Raw genomic sequence first — 20,666 nt, forward strand, 5'->3', positions numbered from 1 at the left:
GCTCGTGGAGCCAAAGAGGATGAAAACCTCTCAGAGGTGCCCAAAAAAGCTGATGAAGAAACCATGCAGAAGATTTCAGACGGTGCGGGACACGAGGCTGCAACAGCAGAGGAAGATGCCTTGAGTGATGCAACTGAAAACGATGAGACGCCAATAATGAACACATCTGCCAGAGATTCAAAGCAACTAAATGGAGAGAAAATGTCAAAGACAAAAGAAAGCAGTCCAACGATGAAGAGTGGCACTGTTATAGGAGACACAAGCGAGCAGAGGGTTTCTCGTTCCAATGAAATATTAGATGCTGTGGAGGAAAAGGCTGCTGGGGATGAGGAAGAAAAATCAGTAGTTGACAGGAAAGATGCTAACGAAAGTGATCCTCCAGCATCAAAAGAGAAACCTGCATCACCAAAGAAAAGTGACATAATTGCTCCAAGAACCACTGTTTTGATTCTGGAAGATGTGAGTGATGAGGAGGAAGATTACCCCGATGATATAGCAGAGGAAGAGGAACTGAGGAGAAGGCAAGCTGCTGCTGCTGCTGCTGCTGCTGCTGCTGCTGCCGCCGTACAGCGGGAGGAGAGGGGGACCCGGGAGAGAGAAGAAGCGAAGAGGGAGAAAGATACGCAGGATGGAAAGGATGAGCAAAGAACCCTCGAGCCTCGCCCGGTCTGCCAAGAGAGCCAATCATTGGACTTCTCGAAGCCAGAGGAGAAAGCCTCATCTGTCAAGCGTAGACATGACGACGGCTCAGGTCTGTATTGTTCGGTCTTTGAGAACTACAGCGTACATGTGCGGGTTTATTTGCATTTTGACCACAACATATTTTGTAGACATCTGAAGGTACTCGGACACATTTAAGCACCCATCCTTCTTGCCTTCACTGGGGCCAGGGTTTGGTTTATCTTCTCTGGGTTACCATAAAAACAAAGTAATACAATACTGTTAGATTTAAAGGTCGACACTCTTTTAATATAAATAGTTTCTTCATGGTGGCAAAAAATGCAACAGAGACAATGTTAAAGGGACAGAGGCCTTTGACCAAAAGGTAGAATTCTAATCATTCTCTGAAGCAGATAAAACTAGCTGCTCTGGAAAGGATTGTTATCTGTATGTTAGAGAAGTGTAAAAATGTGTCCATGTTACTGCCTTTCTTGTCCTAATGGAAAATGTTCTTTATTCTTAATTCTTAATTTAGTTTTTAATTCTTTATGCCCACGGCCTTGGCGTTATCAGCCCGTCTGTCTGCTCCCAGAAGGGCAGAAGGAATATCCCACCACTCGTATTAGCAAAAAAAAGCAAGCCTCCGTGCACTCTACCCTATAAAAGTTCCCTGAGAACTCGGTATCTCTGAACATTTGCCTCACAGCCTCTGTGTGTGTGTGTGTGTGTGTGTGTGTGTGTGTGTGTGTGTGTGTGTGTGTGTGTGTGTGTGTGTGCGTGTGTGTAAGCTGTTCCCTTTGCTGCAAGATGATTAAATGTCCCATGCTTATGAAATTCAGACAGTATTCCTGAGTATTCTTATTAATTTCCCGAACAATAACGCTCACCGTTTCTTCTCCTTCAGCCCTTAATAAATGCAGGATGGATCTTGTTGGACCTGAAGCGAAGCGTTCTTGTTCTCAGTCTCCTCGTGTTGCCGTCGACTCAAAGCCGCCGCCCTTTAACCCCAAGAACCCCCTCGGTGAAAAGCAAAGCACGCAGTTAAAACAGCGACTTTCAATGCAAATGTTTTGTTTCCTTTCCTCACGGCCCTGTTTTGTGCTTCTCTTCAGGTCAGGAGTTTGTCGTCCATAAACTGGGTTATTTCTGCCACCTCTGCTCCGTTTTCTACCTGAACGAGAGCTCTGCGGAGGACCAGCACTGCTGCAGTAGAGCTCACTACGATAAGCTGCAGGTGCGCACAAACACATCCAGGATTCAACACAAAAACACACGCTCGGCCTCTCATTGTTTAAGTTCTTTGATGGTGTTTTTTCTCGTTCAGGAATTTTACCAGAAGCTCCAACAGAAACCCTCAAACACAACGAAAAAAACCGGACTGACTGACTTGAACCTGTGATTGTGTGTCATAAGTATGTGACAGAGGTAACGCTGCTTGATTTCTGCACAGTGAAAAACAGGTCAGTGTTGCAGTGCCAACAGAGGGTCCAAAAGGTACTTTTACAGTATATTCATACTGTTTAAAGAACAATCCAAGACAAAGCAGCCGTGGCACATTACTTAGTGAGTTAGATTACTGTGTTTAACAGAATAATTGGCTCTTCACTCTGCCTACACTTATCAGAAGATGCCTTTCATAAATACTGTTAGGGTTAAGTGTGTGTGTTCCCAAGTTAAGCATGGAGGTTTAGATTGCACAGAAAGGCTCACTTCAGTATTTACCCATGCTGAATAATGTGAAATGCCTTCAGTGCTCTCATCAGAAGTCTGAACTTTAATTTGGAACCAAACTTAACCGCCTCATTAACACGCTCACAACGGGGAACGTAGGTTTTGGAACCTGCAATAATGTGAAGAATGTTTTCTGTTGCCTCGAGGTTTGAGGAGACTTATCATTTGTTCTGACTATAGTTTTGTGTTTCCTTCCGTTTGAAAGGATCCAAAATCAGCACTTTTCAGTCAACATAAACTAGCCAGAAAGTGATTTATTCTTTTGTTTTGTTTTGTAATTTAGTTTCATGTACATATGTTTTCGAATTTGTTCTTTTTCTTTAATCTATGAAGAAGATTCTCTCGCGTGTTTGTCACGTGATGTGAAAAATTTTTGTTTTTCTATAAAATGCAGACTATAACCTGAGTGTTTCCTGAGTTATTAACTAGAAAAAATGTTGAGTTACATTTAAGCTCTTTGGCATTAATGAATTTATCAAAAATATGGGGGGAAACAGTGGTGAAAGAGTTCGGGTCACTGAAGTTTGCAATGTGACGGGTCAAAACTCGTCTGTATCTCTGGAGTATTCTCGGACTTAGATTGTGCTTGAAACGGCAATTAAAACCAGAAATTCTTTTAGTTGCAGGGGAACATTGTGCTCTCCAAAATGTTCTTACAAACTGGTTGAAAGTTCGTTAAAAAAATTTCATGTAAAGTTATTTTTTCTACTGGAGAAGCTGCAAGTCTAAACAAGCCTTTGATCTCCTGTTGACTAGTTTCTAAGTGCAGTCGCTAAGATGAAACTGCTTTATTTCATGTTTCTATGGCTGTAGTATCTACAGAGTAGACTGGGATTTTAATTCATAACTAAGATGAGGTGTTTTTCTATTTGAGTTTTAAAAGTAATGTTGCAGCAAAAAGGCTTAAAAGAAAGTTTAAAGATGCCGTAAATCTGTGCAAACCATTTCCCGTCTCCCCCTTTCCGATTGTGAACTAAGGGGTTGAATAATGACCAAGAAAGTGTTTTTTTTTTTGTTTTTTTTCATAGTGAAGCTGACTTTTGATCATATGGATATAAAAATTTCATCACTTTTGAAATTACACCTTCGGTCTGGATTGGTCAAACATCAATCATGAGGTTAGCTTGGCTCATTTGCCAAGTGTGCAGCCAGGGATTTAGGTGCAAAACGGGACAATCTGAAAACTTGTCTCTGGCCACCGCTGCTGTTGGTGCGCAGGCATAACGGAATATTAAGGATCCCTACTGCTTCTTCAGGGTTTGATTTGAACTGCAAAGCCAACATGTCGCACACACTTAAGTGTTTTGATTAAACTAAAAACCTCTGACATAACATATGATCTCAATTGACTTCAAACTTCACAGTCATCACCTCACTGAGAATTCTGATCTCTCCAGCATGTTCTGAATCCTAATCGGAGAAGGAACGGCTCCAGGTGAGACACTTACAACTCAACATGTGGAACTTTTGTCCTGTGGAGAAGACCACTGAGCTGCAAAGAGACGGCTCACTTTCATCAGGCCTGCTATTTATTTTTATTGTTTACCTGTAGCGTTTTCTCCATTTCATCAGATTTCAGTAGATGCATAAAGAAGGCTTCTGGGTGCACTTCACCAGCTCCCACCATACACAAAGTGGGCAAAGAACTGAAGAGGTCATAGCTTCAACAACACTATAATACATAGTATTCAGAACAGCCTGATTAGACCAACTGACAGCTTTTTTTAAAATAATAAAACTGAGCGACTGAGCGAAATAAAATAAAACCTCAAATGTTTCACCCGATTCGGAAGCTGAAAGGGCGTGTTGGGGTTACAGGTGATTAGCTTCGGTTGTCACATGGGTGACAACGATTTTATTGGACATGGAGCCGAATTATGACCGTCTCTGGTCCTCTGAGCAGTTTTGTTCTGAACACTAACAAGTTATCAGCTACAACAAGGAGCCCCTGCTGTGGTTAGGGGCCACTTCCCCTTGGAGACACCACCAGTACTCCACACTGGCAGGTAACTGGAACACCACCAGTACTCCACACTGGCAGGTAACTGGAACACCACCAGTACTCCACACTGGCAGGTAACTGGAACACCACCAGTACTCCACACTGGCAGGTAGTGTTGCGCGGGTGGGTTGGGTAGCAGTTTTTTCTAAGTATTGCGGGTGCGGGCGGGGCGGGTCAAAATAGTCAAAACCCGCAACCCGGAAGTTTGGAAATATAGGTGAAATCGCAATTTTGAGTTACAGAACTTATCAATTGCATAGATCCCGCTGTCACAAAGTCATTGCACTCAAAGCTTTCACTCCTGCAGTTGTCTGAATTACATAACCTGGGTGTCCACCTCACATTTTATTCTATACTTTATATTCTGTAAAATGTTACCTTTTAAAACGGTAGTTTAAGAGCTTTTCAGCTCGTTTGGAACAGTTTATCCCAACAGCTATCCGTAGTTTTTGTTTACACCGCCAAACTTCTAGGAGGACTCGGATGAAGATGGCTGACTTGATAAGAGATAAGATAAAAAAGGCGACGCAAACGTTGTGCGAAAAGGCGACCAAAAGAGCAAGGTGTGGGATAAATTTGGACAAGTCGTCCCGTCCGATGACACCATTGCAGACTACGTCATGTGCTGGCATTGTGAGGCGCTGTACAAGTATGATGGACATAAGACAGGTAGGCTACATCAAATCTGTTACGACATTCATGCCGTGGGTCTGCTGCGCAGGCAAACAAGTTTCCCACACCCGCTGAGTGCAGCCCTTAATGTCATCTTTCCTAAAAGACACGGTACCACTCCATGCAAAGTCTAAATTAGTGGATGACTTCATGGAATTCTGCTGCGTGGATTTACGCCCATTTGACATTATCTCTGGGAAGGGCTTTATACAGGTGGCACAGGGGCTTGTAAATATAGGCGCACGGTTTGGACAGGTGCACATTAACTCCGTTCTACCTCATAGGCCTTGGTTCACCTTGGTTTACGTTTCCTTATCACATCAGGCTTCAATTGCTCTCAAAATGTATGTACTCAGTGTGTACACTACCGTTGAAGTTTCACAATAATGCGAGTCTAGCGCAAATCCTTCTCGTTTAGGTTCGTGTTAAATTAACCCTCTACAGGCCCTGGCTTTTTTTTTTTTTTTTTTTTTCCGGGTCATATTTTGCAGGGCGGTTTGGAAATTCTCGCGGGTCGGGTTGGGGCGGGTGTTAAAAAAACCCTCACCCGCGCAACACTACTGGCAGGTAACTAGAACACCAGTACTCCACACTGGCAGGTAACTGGAACACCACCAGTGCTCCACACTGGCCGGTAACTGGAACACCACCAGTACTCCACACTGGCAGGTAACTGGAACACCAGTACTCCACACTGGCAGGTAACTGGAAGACCACCAGTACTCCACACTGGCAGGTAACTGGAACGCCACCAGTACTCCACACTGGCAGGTAACTGGAACGCCACCAGTACTCCACACTGGCAGGTAACTGGAACGCCACCAGTACTCCACACTGGAAGGTAACTGGAACACTACCAGTAACGTTATGATGGCTGATGCATAGTTGTTGCTCAGCAGAGTCTGATGGAAAACACCATGAATCTAATTGCATTATTGTTTTATATTTATATACAGTATATATACTGGGATTCCAGTGAGATTGCATCATCAGGTTCATATCCTGTTAACCTATACAGCTCAGAATGTTTTGTATCATGTCATTAATTTCTTCATTTTTCTTCAATATTTTCAGATTTCTTTCAATTTTCTTTTCTAAATAAAATGAACAAATGTCTAAATCTGTAAGAAGCTGTCAGTCAGTCACTCGAGTTTGCCGGTTCTGATCGTAAAAAGCTGGCGAGTCGTGGGATTTTAAACATTTGCCAGATCAGACTTGAGTAGTTTTCATTCCACGTCACATTCTACAGTATTCGAGACGAGCGAGGAGTTTCCATACCACACTGGATCCAGGATGCGTGTCCTGTTAGACAAACTGCACGCTGAGAGGTTTGAGGTGATCTGTGACAAATTTCCAGCACATTGCCCAGTTGCTGAAATACACACAGGACCTGGAGGTATAACAAAAAAAGAAAGAAACGTGTCAGACTGGCTTTTGGGACGTGGAACGTCACTTTGCTGGCGGGGCAAAAGCCTGAGGTGGAGACTTCGGGGCAGAGCCAGAACACGCTGGAAGCTGGAAGGACTACATATCCCAGATGCCTGGGAACACCTCAGGGTTCCCCTGGAGGAGCTGCAAAGTGTAGCTGGGGAGAGAGATGTCTGAGTTTCTCTCCTGGACCTGTAGCCTCCGCCATCCAACCCCTTACACTCCTCTGCAGCGGTAGGACCACCAGGTTGAAGTACAGAGATGTTGTTGAGATGGTTTCCCTGGCAACACTATCCTTGCCGTCTGACCTAGCGTTGTCCGCCAGTGTTGGTGCAGCACAAACTAAAAACAAGTAGATTTTTCAGATTAGCCGAACGGCCTCTTTGCAGAAGGCTCAAGTTAACACTCAAGCCACTCCAAGCCATCGTAAGGGGAGTCCAGTTCGATGAACATCTGGAACACGCAGAGGTCCACCTTCACTCGTACACTTGTGTGTTTGTGCCTCAATGAGGAGAGGCAGGAAGTTTCTCTGGTCCCTGACCTCGTTCTGCAAGATGTTTCAGATGTGGACTTTACTCATTCCCTTATCAGTCCCTTCCTGCTCCAAAAACAAACCACAGAGACGCATCAATACTCGCTCCACTCACCCTTTCAGATTACTGCTGATGGTTTCCAGTTTATCACATTAAATCCAATGTGGAGACATGAGTGGGAATAGACTCCCTGATATCTCAGGAAGTTCTAACTTGTATCCAAATGCTTAAGTTACATTATGATATTCGAAAATGGAGAAAGAGTTTGACGATTTGCAGAGTAATACAGAAATAATGTGTGTATAACATACAAAATGCAACAGTTTCATCAGATTTCTATCAATCTGAGGAGAAAACATCAGAATAAGCACCACACACAGACCACTTTATTACATAATATGTATCATATCATCATCAGTGTGTGTCGGGTTATTTTATTTCTTTTTAAAAGTTTATATTTATCTAAAAAGTGTTCTTGGAAAAATGTTTCTCACGCTTTGGACAGCAACACTAAGAATCCACTCACCTCCGTATCCTTTAGGGACCATGCACGGTTTGCCCATATAATGATTATCAGCCTGAATCTGAAGGAAGCCTCATCTGCTGAAGAGGCAAACGAGGAGGAGCTTTCCATTACCGATGCCATTTAGAGTGCGAGAAATGTTTCAACACTGCCACGTTTCGTGGAAATTGGAGCACACTCTTCAGAGGAGAGGAAGTGAGACAGGAAACCATTCATTTAGGCCAAAGCTTAAAAGAAAGCGTCTCCATTTCCATCTGTTTCACACTGTCCTGAGACATCACCTTGGTTACCATGATCCCATGAACTGTGATGAACTGAAATATTTTGCACAAGCTTACCAGTGCCAGTGAAATGTTGTTTACAACTGTCTAAAAGAGTCTTAACCCTTTAAGAGTAATGCCATTTCATTTCTGCTCTGATGGAGTTCTGTAGTTCCATCCCACTTGGCACGAGACCCTGAAAGCCAAAAAGGAAAAATGCACAAGGGTTAATAACAAAAACAAGCATTTGTGTGTAAACTATTTTAATGAAACCCATAAACAAGTGACTGATGAACTAGCACCATGCAGATTTCTAACCTGGTACCTAATATTCCTCTTGCTTCCTGTCGCTCAGAGAGTAGAGTTTAAAACAGCTCTGCTTGTGTACAAGTCTCTTCATGGTCAAGCTCCAAAGTACATCTCTGACATGTTAGAGCCATATGAACCAACTCGGGCTCTGAGAACCTCAGGGAGGGGTCTCCTGCTGGTGCCCAGAGTCAGGACTAAACAAGGTGAGGCTGCGTTTCAGTTTTATGCTCCTAAAATCTGGAACAGTCTTCCAGAAGATGTGAGACAGGCCTCAACTCTGACAATGTTTAAATCCAGGCTGAAAACATTTCTATTTAGCTGTGCATATGACACCTGAAAGTATTTTATCTGCACTCTTCACTTTTTAGTTAATTAATGAATGATTATTTTTCATGGGTTTTTTATTTTTTTTAATGATTTTATTGCCTTTTGTGATTTTATGTAGCTGTAAAGCACTTTGAATGACCTTGTGTAAGAATTGTGCTCTATAAATAAAATTGCCTTGCCTTGCCTGATATGCACATCTGGGAATGACAGATGTTTCTGTCCACATAGTGAAATCCAATGCCAATGTGATACTGGCATGCTTTTGTTTTTTTAGTTTTTTTTATCATCAACAGCCTCTTAAGCTTAAAGGCAGAGTAAAGTCATGATTAGGTCAGTTTTAATATCAGCAGGTCAAGTGCACTTCAAAGACATCGTTATATGATACAGAAAGCTAAATGATTATGAGTTGATTTTTATTTATTTATTTTCTTATTTATGATAAACATACACACACACGTATACATATGGTTTATAATGATTATTGGGACTCCATTGACTGTGAGATTTCCCTTTTTCTTTCCTTTCTTCCTGCCGCCTCTACCCCGGCTGACTAAATGCACCACATAACACACAAACAGGACTAATGTGTACAGGGTCACTACCAGGCTGAGCCGGAGCATCTTACACAGAACATTTTCATACATTTTGTTCGTGCAGGTGAGTTTTTCTCCCCTGACCGTCAAGGAGGATCTGCAGAAACTACTGAAACTTGTGATGCTGGAGCCTTCCCGCCTAATTCAAATGAACTCTTGGGGGGAAAAAAAAAAAAAGATGGTGGTGACAGCAAAAGAGAACTTTGGTCTTATTCTTGAATCCTGAAAAGTTGATATTGTAGATTTCTCAAAATTCCACAAGACAGCAAAAAAGACTCGAATGTGAGAGAGATTGTAAAGTTACTGAATTGTTTGAGCGTTCTTTTAAAAAAAGATGCTCATGTCGGTGATCACACTCTGGAAGTCATTTGTAAACCTCGACATCGTCTTGTTTTAGAACCCGAGGGATGGATTTCTGCATGCACTGCCTTAGCTCTGCGGTGGAAATCTGAAACAAAGGAAGATTGGCGACTGGAGCTCGGAGTTGCCTTTCAACAAATGTTTGTTATATGCTTTGCAAAGGGATCGTACGGATACTGAAAGCCGTGTTTTCTGCCTGTGTCTGATGCAGGAGAGCAGGGTCAGTCAGCACTTTAGCCCTTCAGGGTCAAGGAATGTCAGCTTTACAACATGCGTCTGTTTCGGGGGGGAAGATTGACCACTTGTATTAACTTAGAGTTGTAAAACAAATCTTCCCGCCAAAGGGGTTCCAGACACCTCCCTGCCTCTCAGGAATGTACTCTGCTAACACACCAACACTACAGTTAAACATGCACCAAGGGAACTGTGATGAAGATAGAAAAGTCTTTAGAAAACAGTTCAATAACAACGAATAACTCGTCTTTCTACTAAAGCTCAATAGATGGGGAAATGTATGCACGTATCTTGTGCTGTTCATGGGTCAACTGGTTTCCTTGGTGATGATCTCGGCTCAACAAAGAACACTGTGTGAGCAAAGCATCATTTGGACTCTTGCAGGCACCACTGTTATCTTGTCCGGCTCGTGTTTCTAACAGACTCCCTGCAGCTCTCACTCTGCAGACTGCTGTGCTTTCTGTACGAGCGCAACAAACACTTTGCTTATCAGATTACTGGTTTTACCGGCTTTCTGTCTGGTTGAAGCCGCTTCTGCCGCTGAAGTCCAGACCTGAACAGTTTCTTTGCCTTTAAATGGTTCAGTAACAGTTTAAAAGGCACCAGCATCAGGCCGCTTTTACTTATTTGGTTCTAAACAGAGAGAGCGGACAGACTGAACCTGCAAACACAAGCACCACAACATGACCCTTATTATTGATAAAAATGCATTTATTTCGCTTAATAAATCAGAAAACATGTAACACATTTTAGATTTCAATGTTTTAAATGAAGACGAACAAACGGTGGCCACCGCTGACCTAAGTGAACGTAAAGCGAAGGACCAAACGGCGTCCTTTTTTCCCCCTACAGTCGACTTCGTGACTTTGGTTCAGAAAAACAGTCATCGCTGTCAGGCACTTTATATCATTTTAACCAACTACATATTTAATGATAACTCAATCACACATTTTTCAATTAAAAATAGTTTCACTTAAAGCACGACGGGTACAAAGAACAGCAGGAAACGTGTAACTTCCCGTCTGCTAACACTTCCCATTCGTTTTACGTCACGTAGAATGAAGTGACGTCACTTTTAAAGTGAAGGAATGTTTTCATAAAGAAGGTTCATTAGTATCAAATACTGAAAACGGTCCGGCTGCCCGGGAATCAAACTGGGACCTGCTGCTCAGGCCGAACGGTCCCAAACACACACCTAACAGGACGCTTCATCGCACTGTTCATAAGGAAATCATTTGTAGTTAAGTCGATCCTTGAGAGCTTTGCGTCTGCGGTGTTGAAGGTTTCTCTCGGCACTTCTGGTAATATTTCTGAAAAAGCAAAACGGGCACATAATGAGAGGCAAAGTGGGGGTCTGTAGATGACTTCCTGTATGTTGCATCTTGCGAGTACCTGCAGGTTGTCGTAGTGCGTCTGGCTTTTGCAGTGCAGGTCCTCGGCGGCGCCGTCGTTCAGGTACGGAACGGCGCAGACGTTACAGAAATAACCCCACTTGGGCACCACAAACTCCTGACCTGAAGAGGAGCGCAAACGTGACAGAATGTAACGCCCCGTCTGAATGGGAGGTCGCCGCTTTAGCTGCGTGCTGGTTTCTCACCGCACGGCGCTGCTGCGTTGAACGGCGGCAATCTGAAGTCGGCAGCGGCACGAGGCGACTGAGAACGAGGTCGCTTTGTTTTGGGTCCAGCCGGCTCCGTCCTGCGTTTATGAAGGCCTGAAGAAGAAGAGGGATCAGTCATTAATTACAGCCCGACGGGAAAGGAATCTGCTGTTATTCCAATAAACAATCCCAAAGCAAAATGAAAGAAGTTCCCTGAAGGAGGGTTCTTAAATATGTCACAGTTTTAGCTTGTGCGATTTGGATTTATACATTTCCAATAAACCACCAGCTTTCACTGTACGTAAATAGATGGTTAATTAATAATGAAGTAATCTGCGATAGTCTTAATAACTGAGCAATCTTTAAAGCTCATTAAATATTCTGTGTTCAAACAGCTTTCTGCACCTTCAACGTCCTCCAAACATTCTTGTGGCGTCTCATCTTCGGCACAATCTGCTTTTTTCCCTCTCGGAGATTTTCTAACTGTGAGAGAAGAGAATGATTAATGCGACTGTGTAGCAGATACAGATGTGACTGTGTAGCAGATACAGATGTGACTGTGTAGCAGATACAGATGTGACTGTATAGCAGATAGCAGATACAGATGTGACTGTGTAGCAGATACAGATGTGACTGTATAGCAGATAGCAGATACAGATGTGACTGTGTAGCAGATACAGATGTGACTGTAGCAGTTACAGATGTGACTGTAGCAGATACAGGTGTGACTGTAGCAGATACAGATGTGACTGTAGCAGATACAGATGTGATTGTAGCAGATACAGATGTGACTGTGTAGCAGAAACAGATGTGACTGTAGCAGATACAGATGTGATTGTAGCAGATACAGATGTGACTGCAGCAGATACAGATGTGACTGTAGCATATACAGATGTGACTGTAGCAGATACAGATGTGACTGTAGCAGTTACAGATGTGACTGTGTAGCAGATACAGATGTGACTGTAGCAGTTACAGATGTGACTGTAGCAGATACAGATGTGACTGTGCAGCAGATACAGATGTGACTGTGTAGCAGTTACAGATGTGACTGTGGCAGATACAGATGTGACTGTGCAGCAGATACAGATGTGACTGTGCAGCAGATACAGATGTGACTGTGCAGCAGTTACAGATGTGACTGTAGCAGATACAGATGTGACTGTGTAGTAGATACAGATGTGACTGTATAGCAGTTACAGATGTGACTGTGTAGCAGATACAGATGTGACTGTAGCAGTTACAGATGTGACTGTAGCAGATACAGATGTGACTGTGCAGCAGATACAGATGTGACTGTGTAGCAGTTACAGATGTGACTGTGGCAGATACAGATGTGACTGTGCAGCAGATACAGATGTGACTGTGCAGCAGTTACAGATGTGACTGTAGCAGATACAGATGTGACTGTGTAGTAGATACAGATGTGACTGTATAGCAGTTACAGATGTGACTGTGTAGCAGATACAGATGTGACTGTAGCAGTTACAGATGTGACTGTAGCAGATACAGATGTGACTGTGCAGCAGATACAGATGTGACTGTGTAGCAGTTACAGATGTGACTGTGGCAGATACAGATGTGACTGTGCAGCAGATACAGATGTGACTGTGCAGCAGATACAGATGTGACTGTGCAGCAGTTACAGATGTGACTGTAGCAGATACAGATGTGACTGTGTAGTAGATACAGATGTGACTGTATAGCAGTTACAGATGTGACTGTGTAGCAGATACAGATGTGACTGTGTAGCAGATACAGATGTGACTGTGCAGCAGATACAGATGTGACTGTGTAGCAGTTACAGATGTGACTGTGGCAGATACAGATGTGACTGTGCAGCAGATACAGATGTGACTGTGCAGCAGATACAGATGTGACTGTGCAGCAGTTACAGATGTGACTGTAGCAGATACAGATGTGACTGTGTAGTAGATACAGATGTGACTGTATAGCAGTTACAGATGTGACTGTGTAGCAGATACAGATGTGACTGTAGCAGTTACAGATGTGACTGTAGCAGATACAGATGTGACTGTGCAGCAGATACAGATGTGACTGTGTAGCAGATACAGATGTGACTGTGTAGCAGATAGCAGAAACAGATGTGACTGTGTAGCAGATAGCAGATACAGATGTGACTGTAGCAGATACAGGTGTGACTGTAGCAGATACAGGTGTGACTGTAGCAGATACAGATGTGACTGTGTAGCAGATACAGATGTGACTGTATAGCAGATAGCAGATACAGATGTGACTGTGTAGCAGATACAGATGTGACTGTGTAGCAGATAGCAGATACAGATGTGACTGTGTAGCAGATACAGATGTGACTGTAGCAGATACAGATGTGACTGTAGCGGATACAGATGTGACTGTGTAGCAGTTACAGATGTGACTGTAGCAGTTACAGATGTGACTGTGTAGCAGATACAGATGTGACTGTAGCAGTTACAGATGTGACTGTATAGCAGATAGCAGATACAGATGTGACTGTAGCAGATACAGATGTGACTGTGTAGCAGATACAGATGTGACTGTATAGCAGATAGCAGATACAGATGTGACTGTGTAGCAGATACAGATGTGACTGTGTAGCAGATAGCAGATACAGATGTGACTGTGTAGCAGATACAGATGTGACTGTAGCAGATACAGATGTGACTGTAGCGGATACAGATGTGACTGTGTAGCAGTTACAGATGTGACTGTAGCAGTTACAGATGTGACTGTGTAGCAGATACAGATGTGACTGTAGCAGTTACAGATGTGACTGTATAGCAGATAGCAGATACAGATGTGACTGTAGCAGATACAGATGTGACTGTGTAGCAGATACAGATGTGACTGTATAGCAGATAGCAGATACAGATGTGACTGTGTAGCAGATACAGATGTGACTGTGTAGCAGATAGCAGATACAGATGTGACTGTGTAGCAGATACAGATGTGACTGTAGCAGATACAGATGTGACTGTAGCGGATACAGATGTGACTGTGTAGCAGTTACAGATGTGACTGTAGCAGTTACAGATGTGACTGTGTAGCAGATACAGATGTGACTGTGTAGCAGATACAGATGTGACTGTAGCAGTTACAGATGTGACTGTGTAGCAGATACAGGTGTGACTGTAGCAGATACAGATGTGACTGTAGCAGATACAGATGTGATTGTAGTAGATACAGATGTGACTGTGTAGCAGAAACAGATGTGATTGTAGCAGATACAGATGTGACTGCAGCAGATACAGATGTGACTGTAGCAGATACAGATGTGACTGTAGCAGATACAGATGTGACTGTAGCAGATACAGATGTGACTGTGTAGCAGTTACAGATGTGACTGTAGCAGTTACAGATGTGACTGTGTAGCAGATACAGATGTGACTGTGTAGCAGATACAGATGTGACTGTAGCAGTTACAGATGTGACTGTGTAGCAGATACAGATGTGACTGTGCAGCAGATACAGATGTGACTGTGTAGCAGTTACAGATGTGACTGTAGCAGATACAGATGTGACTGTGCAGCAGATACAGATGTGACTGTGCAGCAGATACAGATGTGACTGTAGCAGATACAGATGTGACTGTGTAGTAGATACAGATGTGACTGTATAGCAGTTACAGATGTGACTGTGTAGCAGATACAGATGTGACTGTAGCAGATACAGATGTGACTGTGCAGCAGATACAGATGTGACTGTGTAGCAGATACAGATGTGACTGTGTAGTAGATACAGATGTGACTGTGTAGCAGATACAGATGTGACTGTGTAGAAGATACAGATGTGACTGTGTAGCAGATACAGATGTGACTGTGTAGCAGATACAGATGTGACTGTAGCAGTTACAGATGTGACTCTGTAGCAGATACAGATGTGACTGTGTAGCAGTTACAGATGTGACTGTAGCAGATACAGATGTGACTGTAGCAGATACAGATGTGACTGTGCAGCAGATACAGATGTGACTGTGCAGCAGATACAGATGTGACTGTGCAGCAGATACAGATGTGACTGAGGTACCAGGCGTCTGTTTTCCGGTTCTCTTCCTTGGTCGGCCTCTTTTCCTGCTCGCCGTCACGTCCTCTTTCTCCCGTTCAGCCTCTCCCATCTCAACGACATCCGAACTTTCCTGAGAGGCCGCCTCGTCTCTTCCGTCGTTCTTCTTTGTTGGTGTGCTTTCTGTAGTTTTCGCTCCGTTTTGTTCCTGTGATTCTGTGGCAAGTTTGCCCCTCCTCCTTTTGGGGGTCTCGTTTTCTTCTCCCCCATTTTCACCATCTGTCCGGGTGGTTGGATTCCTCCTTCCTCTGGTAGATCTGGTCAGGATGGTCGGTTCATCCGTGGCTGCCTTGTCTTGTGATGCCGTCTGATCCCCTTTGATGCCTCTCACAGTTCTTCTTCTACCAGACCTTTCTGTTGCTGAGGCCTCCTGAACAGCTTCCTCTTCTGAGTCCACAACCTTAAAGACTGTCTCCTCATCAATCTCTTTGCTACCCCCCTTTTGGCCTTCCTTTGTTTGCATCCTGTCCTCACTCTTTGACGACCTGTCTTCACTCTCAGATGTTCCAGTCCTGCGATCCGTCTCTGCTGTGGAACCTTCATCTTCGACCAGATGTCTTGCCTCTCCAACTGTAGCTGCTTGGTCTTCAGTTGCACTGCCTCTTACTTTGAAAACAGTGCTGCCGTCTTGCTTCTCTTCTTCAGCCATCTGTTCATCAGCTGCATCATCGAGTGAATCAAGGATTCGGTAATCGTCACCATCATCTCCCTCCTCCTCAGTCTGTTTTCCATCATCATCCTTTTTCCTTCCTTTGTCTTTGCTCACTTCTTTGGCTGTTTCCTCCTTAAAATCAGCCTTCAGACTTTGGGTTTGGTTGGTCGACTCTGACTCCCGTCTCTGTGCAGGTGGATCTGTCTCTGATGCGGATTCTATTTTCATCTCTGACTCAGCAGTTTTCGCAGCAGCGCTCTCTGCTGACACCGCCCTCTCTGTGGGTTTGACTTCAAATTTACGAGTTTGACGCATCTCCACAGATGAACGGGTGCTTCGACCTGAGGATGGAGCATGTGACCTCGCCTTGCTCGGCTGAGCTTTCAGGCCGGAGGAGACGGAACTTTCAGCAGACTGTGAAGAAGAAGAGGAGGAGGTCTTGCTGACACTGGCAGAGGATGAGGCTTTGGTTTGGGATTTGGTGGATTCAGAGGAGTCTTTTTGCTTTTTTGGTGACACGGAGCTCAAACTAGAGGAAGAGGATGAGCTCTTGGAGTCTTTGGAGGAACTTGTTGAGGTCTTTTTGGCAGAAGATGACAAGTCTGAACCTTTCTGCTGTCTTTTCTCACAAAAGGTTTGCTTCTGTGAAGCGGAGCTATCGTCAGCAGCCGCGTCCTCCACGTCTTCACTAATTTCATCAACGGTGACAAAGTCTCCAATACTGAAATTTTCGTCATCAAAAGGGTCTGAAGAGACGACGGCAGGTTGAGTATCCAGAGCCTGATGGGGGAGAGAGACAATATCCATCAGAAAACAGACAGAAATCTACAATAGGCAAATACAGGTCTAAAGAATGACTGTAAGGTTTATTAGGAAACAAAAAACCTTTCTCCGTGGTGTGTCTTCGTGACATGAGCCTCCAGAGCTGCCTTCACTTTGGTCGGGAATCTAAAAAGCGAATGTTACCGTGTTACTGAATACTGTGTAGATTTGGTTAAAGCTCGTTTTCTGAAACTCATTTGTCACCTTGGAACTTTGATTTAGCATAAATTGAACCCCTCACCCTGTTCACATCCTGACATTGAATTGGACGCTGCTGGAATCACCACAGAATTAAACCTTTCTGCCTGCAAATCGCGTCCTCTCGGACTCATGCTAGCTTGTATCTATTGATGTTATTTTCTTTTTTGTTGGAAGTTACATCAATTCATATTAAAAGATGATTTCTCTCCACGCAGGCACGCATCCCAAAATGCTTGGAGGTTGTTTTCCATCCCTGACTTGGCTGCACTGAAGCTAATAAACTGGGTATTTGGTGTTATTTGACACATTTTGACATGAATATTAGCCTTTCAGTCAGTAAAGTAAGCATGATCACCTCTAGGTCCTTGCCGGGCGTTTCTCGTGTGAGTCTGTACTTGTGAACGATTGCTTTGATTGCATTGAAACTGTCCTTGTCGATGTGGGGAAGCTCTGAGACGTCTTCCTCAGACGTCAGCAGGCTGGTGGCGGGGAGAGCAGAGCGTGTCGGTGACTCCTCTTTCCCCTCCTCCGCCATCTCCACATCCTCACTCCTCTCCGGAGCGACGGCGGGGCCGGCTCTGATCTTGGTTCCATGTCGCTCTTTCGTCGCCGAGTCACTGGAGACGGTGCCACTCGGTCCAGCTGTGGTGGCCCGCCCGGGGGCCGCCGGTTCCGTGGGAGCAGGAGTGCTGGTTTGTGCAGCAGGTTTTGCCCCTTCATCAGCAGGAGGAGGCTGCGTTTCGCTTTCCGTTGGTGGGGGCTTGGTGTAGACGCCTACCGTGCCCAGTTCAAGGTTCACCGCAATCTTTTCACACTCTTGTAGACGGCGTTTTCGGCTCTTTAAACTTCAAGTAAAAGCAGAAACGTTGTCATTAACAACTGGGTTGTTTCCCAAAAAGGTATGAAAGGATCTTCATACGAAACACAATCATACAGAGCATCACGTTATTAACAGAAACTGCACCTCGACATCGGGGTTCCTTTCACCTCTAATGTCACACGGATTATTGCTGCAGTTTTGCTCAGGATTCGATTACCTTTCGTACGTCAAAATCAAACAAATAAATAAATAAAAACAAAAGTGAAAAACTCACGGCTCGATACGTCCAACTTTCTTCCTGTGTGATGGAAAAAGAAAACGTGGGAAAGACCAACATTGCGTTAAGTCACCTCATTTGATAAAGACGGCCTTAGAAACACAACAGTTGTGGGTTTTAGCCTGAATCGGACATACCAAGCATACCAAGTTCCACACTGTTCAGACAGTTTGCATGCGGAGGTGTTCTCCAACACTTTTGTCACTCCGCCGGATTCCTCCATCTCAATGTAGATCTGTCACAGAAAGACCGAGAGGGTGAGAAGAACGTGATGAAACAAACAACTGCTACATTTTCCTTCACATTTGAAAGCTGGAAATGACTCCGCTCCATTGAGTCTTGAGCTTCTATCGCCTTCATCCAGAGGTGTCGAACCTCTGCTTCTGCTGCTTAACCCATGTTTACTTCCAGGGTCACACAGAGGGCTGATATAATAGTCGACGTAGCAGTCAGCAGGGCTCCATTCTCTACAACCCGCAGAGACTCTGTGGTCTGCACATGCACGTGGGAATAACGGCCATGTTTAAGGTGGTCATACCCTGTTGGCAAGTGGCAGGAAACGGACAAAGGGGGCGATGCACGCCACCTCCTTCATGACAGCCATGATGAGAACCACATCCATCCCCGAGACCTCCACACACAGCAGCCGCTCCTCCAAAGACTCCAGGTTTGAAACATGCTGTGGGACCAAATAAAAGAATGAATGTTGAACACCAGAGGAAACCAAATGACCGTTTTCACCAATTTCAGATTTAAATGAGCCAAAAAAAAAAACGACTTACAACGTTGCTCCACTTCATCAGATTTCTGTACGTGATCTCCTGCAAAAAACGAGATGGTTTGTGACAAATCCCCTCGGAAGTTCAGCAGGATTCATTGCGTTTAGTGCTTTCTCAAGTAGTCCAGTATTAGTTTTACATGTGAAGCCTTATCCGTGTACAACTCTGACACAAGTTTAACCAAAACTCTTTATTTGCACATTTTTCCACAACAAGAGGCTCATTGGGGGGCGGAGTGCCAGCACGTCTACAGTTTGCTGAGTTTCTGGAGAGCTCCCTGTCTGATGTGGTGGTCAATAACAGCAGGTTCAATAAAGAAAGCCAGTCAGTAAGTACATATCTACATGTATGACTTAAATGAAGGATGGTCCTGTGTGTTGTTGCTTTCTCCTTAGAAAAAAAAAAATGGAGTTAGGCCTTTAAGAAGAAACACTGGACTGCTTTCTGACTCCGGTTAGGAAGCGGAGAGCAACGACCCTGAGCGTGCCGTCTGATACTTTTCCTCATGTCTCATACCTCGCTGGTTCCAGGGTCCATGTTCTCCAAGACCACGTGGATGTTGAGAATGCTGCCTTTGAGAGAAACTGGATTTTTGAGGTGACTTCGGGCAAATTTGCAGCACGTATCCCATTCACTAAAGTACACAAAGGCCTGGGTGAGGAGAGAAAAGCACGTCAGCAAATGGTAAAAACATCATTTAATGATCCAAGCTGTAAATAAACCCAGTCTGCTCCTCACCCTCCTCTGCAGAGGTAGAACCATCACTCTGTAGTACAGAGAGTGCAGGTTCTGTTCGGGGAAATAATTCCACACCAGCTTCACCACGTCCTCGTGTGTGTAGGTTTCATCCGGCAAACTCGTCAGCATGATTGTGAAGAACGCAGCGCCTTTGATGAAAGGCTCCTCCTGCGGGACATAAGGTAAGCGAGCGAAGTCTCAACTTCTTAATATATTAAAGTATAAATAAAGAGTTCAGAAAACACGAGCTTACCACCATGCCCGTCCTTCCACTGACTGTCTGATAAACTGGGAGGTAAAAAAAAAAAAGAACACTTGGTTTTAACGTGCATCCTCCAACAGCTACGGAGGAGTGACGGTTTACACCTGGTAATAAAATGTGTCTCCACGTGTGAATCGTGTGGACTGATCCCAATTCCTCGCTTTGTGTACTATCAAATGCACTGCTTCCATCACAAAAAAAAAAAATCAAATGGATAATTATTTTGCTTCTGTGGAGGCACGTAAGATTCAGTGTGCCCCAGGACACATCACTCACAGCCCACCTCAGAATGTGATCTGGGTGATGGAACTTGAACGCGTTTACACCTGCGCTTAGCGTGACCCAACTGTGCACGGAGCTGCCAGGACACATGTTAATACCAGGTGCAAACAGCCACTTTCAGTCCAGATGTTGTGTTTGGCAGATTCATTTCGTTCCTCTTACCTGGGATGTTGAACCAAGGAGACATAGTCGGGAATATATAGGGACTAGTTGTCATGGGGATCCAAAATGGTGCAGTGCAGTCCCCTGGAACGCCACATTTTGCTGTTGGGATGGTGGCTCCGGCAACAATATCGCTGCTGTCCGGCATGGTCAGTTCCGGCTGACTTGGTGCTGCACAGACGGCAAATAAATCAGTTCTCCTGTTTTTAAATCTTTACAAAGATCCATCTTCACTGAATACGACTTGCTGTTTGTTTTAGAAGATTTACTTTCTGCAACGCTCGTCGAGAAACTTTAACACGAGTGACTTGGATGTAACTTCAGTTATAAACATGCTATTTTTGCCTCCCTTTGTATCACTGCGTTCAGCCACCTGG

The 20,666-nt window shown here is 44.2% G+C and overlaps 1 protein-coding gene across 4 annotated transcripts in view; it reads right to left on the bottom strand.

The window, feature by feature from the left end:
- Positions 1-10,319: 10,319 nt before the first annotated feature.
- The window catches only part of LOC142369229 (uncharacterized), a 51,695-nt gene continuing 41,348 nt past the window's right edge, over positions 10,320-20,666 (bottom strand). For 2 of the 4 annotated variants that reach the window (XM_075451543.1, XM_075451540.1), the window contains 15 exons: positions 20,290-20,460; positions 19,837-19,871; positions 19,584-19,751; positions 19,362-19,496; positions 18,849-18,887; positions 18,605-18,745; positions 18,204-18,301; positions 18,064-18,087; positions 17,325-17,814; positions 16,832-16,894; positions 15,259-16,726; positions 11,638-11,715; positions 11,230-11,346; positions 11,025-11,146; positions 10,320-10,942 (listed from right to left, as the gene is read on the bottom strand). In XM_075451543.1, coding sequence (XP_075307658.1) covers positions 10,874-10,942; positions 11,025-11,146; positions 11,230-11,346; positions 11,638-11,715; positions 15,259-16,726; positions 16,832-16,894; positions 17,325-17,814; positions 18,064-18,087; positions 18,204-18,301; positions 18,605-18,745; positions 18,849-18,887; positions 19,362-19,496; positions 19,584-19,751; positions 19,837-19,871; positions 20,290-20,460 — 3,218 coding nt within the window. In that variant the 3' untranslated portion in view covers positions 10,320-10,873. The remainder of the gene's footprint in view (positions 10,943-11,024; positions 11,147-11,229; positions 11,347-11,637; positions 11,716-15,258; positions 16,727-16,831; positions 16,895-17,324; positions 17,815-18,063; positions 18,088-18,203; positions 18,302-18,604; positions 18,746-18,848; positions 18,888-19,361; positions 19,497-19,583; positions 19,752-19,836; positions 19,872-20,289; positions 20,461-20,666) is intronic. The other 2 variants (XM_075451542.1, XM_075451541.1) reach the window with 1 other exon arrangement.

This window comes from Odontesthes bonariensis, chromosome 19, assembly GCF_027942865.1.
Source record: "Odontesthes bonariensis isolate fOdoBon6 chromosome 19, fOdoBon6.hap1, whole genome shotgun sequence".
Classification (NCBI taxonomy): domain Eukaryota; kingdom Metazoa; phylum Chordata; class Actinopteri; order Atheriniformes; family Atherinopsidae; genus Odontesthes; species Odontesthes bonariensis.